Source organism: Mytilus californianus, unplaced genomic scaffold (genome assembly GCF_021869535.1).
Source record: "Mytilus californianus isolate M0D057914Y unplaced genomic scaffold, xbMytCali1.0.p SCAF_12, whole genome shotgun sequence".
NCBI lineage: Eukaryota > Metazoa > Mollusca > Bivalvia > Mytilida > Mytilidae > Mytilus > Mytilus californianus.
The window spans coordinates 44,093,368-44,100,298 of NW_026262604.1; the positions used below are offsets into that span (position 1 = coordinate 44,093,368).

The following is a 6,931-nucleotide window of genomic DNA, read 5'->3' on the forward strand; positions in this document are numbered from 1 at the left end:
CCTTATAGTGTTAAATTTTGAAAAAAATAATTTGATTGATAGCGTTGAAAATTTTTTTTAAATGTTCTTTGCGCGAAAAAATTTTTCTGACTCAGACAAAAAAACCATACCCCCCCCTCTTGAAGTTAAATGGTACTCCCTAAAGATGAGGAGATTTGAAATGATTGCCATTGAGACATTACTATCCACCAAACACCAAATGACAAGGACAGAAAACCTATATGACCTTCAGCATTGAGCTGTAACCTATAATAGGCCCTGTAGGCATGACAAAATGTGAAACTATTCAGAAGAGAAAACAACATCCTGCTTTATGCTAAAAACAATAACTGAAAAACATATATATGCAGACAACAACCAATGACAATCACTGAATAACAGGTAACTGGTTTAGAGAGACAGGAACATAAGAAATGTGGCAGGACTAAACATGTTTGTGAAAGATCAACCCTTCAACTAACACATTTCCTTATTAGTCCCCTACCAACGAAGTCGAAGGGGACTTTAGGTTTGCACTCTGTCTGTCTGTCCAGCAAATCAGTTTTCCACGCTTTTTTTCTTCGTGCTTTAAGATATTGATTTGATATTTGGTATATTGTTTTATCTTGACAAGTTACAGATTAAGCTTGAATTTTGTTCCGGTCTGATGATTTTGTGCAGAGTTATGGTCCTTGGAAAATTCACTTAAATAATCAGTTTTCCACACACTTTTTTTTGTCATTTTTGAAGTTATTGACTTGATATTTGTTTATATATATAGTTTACACCATGACAAGTTATAGATCAAGTTAGCATTTTGTTCCAGTACAATGAATTTTTAACCAGTAGGGGACTATGTATTGCCATGCAATACTCTGAGAATGCTTGTCTCTATATTAAATGAAACAGGATGATTGCTGTTGAGTAAATATTCTGGGATACCAATTTTCATAGATTTCCTGGGTGTAGCTGTTCTACCCACAAATTTAAAAAGTGTATCTACCCCTGTAGGTGTAAATTTTCTATAGTCTTGTATGCAGACTTGGACAAAATCACGAAATCTAGTATCCATTAAAATACATTTTCTCCTCAATCCATGAAAATTGATACCCATGAAAATAAATCATTCCACAGTATTAACTAATACTTCACAGATTTATCGTGCAATATCCATTAACAATTTGAAAAATTCAAAAATAATCCTACCTTTCACACAGTCCAGCCTCAGTGTTATTCTTATCATCTATTCTATTCTGGAAGAGTTCATTCAGCCCCTCTCTCACTGTTGCACTGACTGGTGCCCCTGTGACGGTAGCCACTTGCTGGTCTAGAGCATACCAAGCTGCCCCTTCTACAGCAGTGCCACAGTTTACACACTCCTTCATCCTGTTATCTAATCATCTTGTCTACAAGAAAAAAGTAACCCTAACAAAGATGTTTAACCTTGTCACATTCCAAGACAGGAGCCTGTAGTTCAGTGGTTGTCGTTGGTTCATGTCTATCATATTTGTTTTTTGTTAATTATTTTGTCATAAATTCTAAAGGCCGTTGGTTTTCTTGTTTGAAATGTTTCACATTTTTCATGTGGGGGACATTTATAACCGACTAAACGATTGGACCTTTCTCATTGTTGAAGGCCATATGGTTGCCTATAATTGCTTACCGGTACATCTACTTCATTTGAACTCTGGTGGATAGTTGTCTCATTGACAATCATACCACATCTTATTTTTATATAGGGTATGACCTGAGAATCACTGACCTCCATTAGAAAATCTGACAATCTGAGTCAGTCACAAAAGTATGACAAAAATACCAACTCCAAGGTAAATTCAAAAAGGGGTATCCATAAAAACTGACAAAATATAACATTATCAACCAACAGAACCAGTAGAAAACAACTGTTATATTCCTGACTTGGTACAGGTGGTATTTTCTGATGAAAATGGTTGGTTAAACCTGGTTTTATAGTTAGCTAAACCTCCCACTTGTATGACATTTAAAAATGGAGTCTAAACCACCTTAACATCATGACTTCTTGTTGACAATTTGTCATGGGAGAATCTTTTCTTCCGTGATTTTAAAGTAATTCTGTAGTATGTATCTTTAGGTTGTCATACGTATGTCTGTATGTTGAATAATTTTGAAGTTAGAATTATTTTATGAAATTATATGTTCATTAAAAAATATTATTTCACTTAGAGAATTTGATGTTTTTCCAGTTAGTCAGTTTAGTATTTATTGTTTTGTAAAGAGAATCATGACACGTACAGGAAGGTACTAGTCATCAAATTGAATGCTTGTGCCATTAAGTTTTTAATGTTTATACTTAAATGGATTATTTTTTAAATAAGAAGAGCAGGTTTTCAAGGAGATTTAATTTCTATGTCAAAAACAACCCTTCAGAGGAGATTTTTTTTTTAAATCTGCAAAAAAAAATATTTGGATGCCCCTACTGATAACTTGTCTCTTGGTGGTTTTATTCTGTCCTTTCAACAAGGTTCAGAAATTTGGTGTTGATGGATTATCTTCTGTGAATCTCACTAAACATGTCAAAATTTATACACATATCATGGTGTACTGGCAATAAAGGGGATACCTATTACATTTTCTTGATTTTCACTTATTATTAAATTTTATTTCTCATCAGGCTTGAGCATATTTATTTCCAAAATCACCACCAGAAAATGATTTATCATATGATTGTCCCCTAAGAGCTTGACATACATGTTTAGTACAGACATTAGGCCTCAGAACACGGTTATTTTGTAGAGCATTTCTTTATAACAATTAATGCAAATTAATAAAAATTTCACCTGCACTTTCTCAACAAGATTTTTAGAGTACAACTTTAGGACAAATCATATCAAAAATATAGAAAAATTCATAAGTTCTTACTCCAAATATAGACAATTTGATGTTAAGGGGTTTGTATTCATCCACGAATTATCCATATCATCCTTTATTCATAGGGATGTCATGGATGTTTCAATATATTAACAGTTTCATGTTTTGCTTCATTTTATTTCAACAGACAATTACTGGTACTACATGCAATTAATTCTTTTCATTATTAATCCTGGTCCATAAAATATCCATTAACTTAAACATGTTAACAGATATTTACCTCCTTAAGGGCAAAAGTTGTGTTAGATATAAGAAGATGTGGTATGAGTGCCAATGAGACAACTCTCCACCCATTGTGTTAGTTTACTTTTAAACTTTACCATTGAAGACTAACCCAAGCATTTCAATATTGATTTTAATTTACTCATAATAGTTAAAATAAAGGGAAAATATGCAATTCATTACAATTGTCACAGCTTTGATATTGATTTCAATTAGTAAATTAATACATGTTTACTATTTTACATTATAATTTTTCCAACACATACAGCAAAAATACGAAAGCGTAAATGTTAAATTTAAATAAACGAGTCATTATTGAGAAGAAATTTAAACAACCATGACCAAAATGTCAGGTAGATTTATTCATGACGCTATCCATATTTATTGAAGCATAAATTTGAATTAATAAATGCCATTTACAATAAAAATATTTATGCTTTAAATTGAAGATCACCCAATGGTCTATAATTAATTGTTATATATATAATAACAAATTGATTAGTACTTCTGTAAGGACACTTAATACAACAAATACTTTTTTTCAAGTAATACACTGTTCACACTAGTGACTATATTTGTAGAAAACACAAACTATAGCTTGTGATCCTTGCTCACTGCTCACCAGTAGAGCCAAGAGGAACACAACAACATGTACTGTAAATTCAGAAATTATTGCGATGTTTTATTATTGCGAAAAATGTGACAGGGTTATAATCGCAATAATTTAAACTCTCATTTTGAAATTTTTATATGAATTAAACAGGATTTTTCTCAATATCGCATTTTAGTCTAAAATGACAAAATTGCAATAATAAATGCACGCAATAATTTCTGAATTTACAGTATTCATTAATTAGATGTTAGAATGATGCATTGAGAGATAGGATTATTTCTTGACATGGCAGGAAATATCTATATAGCCAAGTTTAATTGAAATTCTTTTTTTAAATTCATAAAAAATGCAAATTCCAGTTATTATATAGCAATAATAGTCCAAACATTACTTATTTACATCATGAATTAACAGTTTAATTAACAATCCAATCAATATATTCATTCTTCATATAACACACACATGCACAGTATATTCAGTTCTGTTTGACACTGAAAAGTAGTTGCATGGATTGAATTACGTCTGGCCTTACTGACTCGAAGAGGAGGTTGGGCCAGGATCCTAGGCTACAAAAATTAAAGGGCAATAATTGTGTTCCCAGACAACTAGTCTGTTGTTGGACTCAATGATGACCATATATGTATGTAGTGTTGTTGGGTTGTTGTTTCATCAATCCATACTCCATATTTTCCTTTATTCATAGGAATGTGTCAATATATTACTTTATTAATTAGTAGTCTTCATGATTAACCAGTAGTCTGAAGCCCGAGGCTTCTAAACTTCCTAGTGGGCCTCTGAAAATTAGTCCTCAGGCCTAAAAAACTTAAACAAAAAATTCTGAAAAATGGGATGTGGGCCTGTGGTCCAAAAAGTTTACTGTGAAGACTAATATATTCTGGTGATTTGAAAGTTTCAGTAATCACCTATTTGAGTGATTTTGGTGTTTCCTAAGATCTTCAAAAGCTAATTTCATTAATTTTCCATATAAGATGACATTTTTTTTGTAATTTTCCTATATAGATCAATTAACCCTTTCTCTTGTTATTATCAATCAATTTCATCTGTCCGCTTGGGCAGTAAGTTAGTGCACTAAAGCCTTAAAAGGTACCCTTGGGAATTTTTCTGTTATCAAATATTCATTAACTACTCTTACAATCAAACAAAGGTCAACAATTTTAAATAACCTGATTGGTCTTCTTTACACTTAGAATGTTCAACTTCAAGGTTATATCCTGATCTACAAATTATCCCAGTTTATGTATATTTGAAATAAACTGTAAAAGCTGATAGGCGTATCCAGCAAAAGATAATTTCTGCATACATATATTTGTTTTTTAAAATGAAATCCTTGTCTTTTAACCAATAAAAAAATCAAGCTTGTGGTAAAAATATCAAGAAAATGTTATGAACACTTATTGAAGTACGTGTTTACATTTTTACTTCTCAAATTCCTTGTTTCAGTGATTTTAAGAAGTCTGCATGTGTCTGATTTTGTAAAAAAAAAATAATTTTTCAATGCCTAAATCACTTTAAAAAAGGTGATTCTGAAATCACTGTAAGAAGTACCCCTGCTATTTTTTATTATTGGAATCATGATGCTGTCACATTTTCAGATTACTACATTGTACTAAAAGCATCGCAATAATTTCTAAATTTACAGTTTTTAATTGTTTTCATTTTTAATCCCTCTCCATAGAATTTCAGTTAATATTAACCAGATGTTTACTTCCTTAAGGGCAAACAAAATCGTGATAGTGTACTTTAATTTAAACATAACCATTGAAGAATAGCCCAGCCATTTCCGTATTGATTTCAATTTACAAATCATAGTGAAATTAAAGGAAAAATATGTAATTGTCAAAGCTTTGATATTGATTTTAATTAGTAAATTTATACACGCTATAACTATTTTACGTTTTAATTTTTCCAACACATACTATAACAAAAATACTAAAGCGTAAATGTAAAATTCAAATAAACGAGACATTATTGAGAAGAAATTTAAGCAACCATGACCAATATGTCGGGTAGATTTATTCATGACGCTATACATATTTATTGAAGCATAAATTAAAGTTAATGAATGCCATTTGCAATTAGGATCTTTATGTATTTTAAATTCAAGATCATCCAATGGGCTTATAATAAATCGTTACATATATAATATCATGATAAGTATTTCTGTTAGAACAAATTAATAAAATAAGTAAAGTACATGTTTACCTGTATTGCATCTACCTGAATTGAATTAGAAAGGTAAGGTAGTTTCTACATGGTAGGTATTCTGATTCAACCGAGTTTATAAACATAAACAAGTCGCCTCCTGTATACATGCGTATAGTTTTGAGCTGTGACAAGCTGAGTCAAATATCAGAAAGACTTAACTGACTTACCTTACACAAGTTTCGACTTTTTAAACATCTTTAAAATTGTTGCAATCGGTTATAAACTTAGACAGAAGAACCTGCCCAGTCTAACATGGTGGTCTAATATAAAACCTATAACGGAAAAGAAGTGATTTTCCGGATAATGTATCATACATTTTTAGTGGACGGTAACATCAGAAGCATTTGATCAAAGTCTAGACATAGATCTCTCTGATTAGATATTAAAAAGAAACTTGAGACAGTAACACAATCAAATAACTTCAAATAATGGAAATTGTCACTTCGACACGCCGCATTAAAATTTTACTTAAAAATAACAGCAAAAGTAACCCTTAATTAAGGTTTTATCACTGATTATCAATAAAGGAGGCTAGGATGAAATTTGAAAAAAAGGCAGGCCTGACAGGAGTTTTGAGTTAAAAAAAAAAAGGCAGGATGAATAATTTTGCCAAAAAAAGGCAGGATGACAATTTATGTAAAAATAGTCAGGATAAACTAATAAAAAAAAAGGCAGGACCAAATAGAGTGAAAAATAAAAAGGTAGGACAGAGATTACAACTAAAAATAAAATGCAGGACAAACATTTTCATCCTAGCCCCCCCCCTCCCCGGAAATATTGTAAACGGTATAATCTGTATGTGCCTGTCGTCGTAATTTCAAATCACTATATTAATTACCAGATGCAATTAAAAAAAAAAAGAAAATCTACAAGACATATTTAAGAACTGAAACATAACAAATATATGGTATGGGTCTGTCGTCGTCTTCATAATCTGGGATTGCTTTTGTGTATGCATGGTAATATGTTTTAGCTAGCGTTTAT

At 31.2% G+C, this 6,931-nt stretch overlaps 1 protein-coding gene across 2 annotated transcripts in view; it reads right to left on the reverse strand.

Moving 5' to 3' along the window:
• The window catches only part of LOC127721867 (uncharacterized), a 58,374-nt gene extending 51,978 nt beyond the window's left edge, over positions 1–6,396 (reverse strand). Inside the window, exons 1-2 of one of the 2 annotated variants that reach the window (XM_052228675.1) lie at positions 6,115–6,396; positions 1,186–1,385 (exon numbers count right to left, since the gene is read on the reverse strand). In XM_052228675.1, the coding sequence (XP_052084635.1) occupies positions 1,186–1,364 (179 nt within the window). In that variant the 5' untranslated portion in view covers positions 1,365–1,385; positions 6,115–6,396. Of the gene's footprint in view, positions 1–1,185; positions 1,386–5,944; positions 6,000–6,114 lie in introns of those variants that run through there. The other variant, XM_052228676.1, reaches the window with a different exon arrangement.
• Between the last annotated feature and the right edge of the window lie 535 nt (positions 6,397–6,931).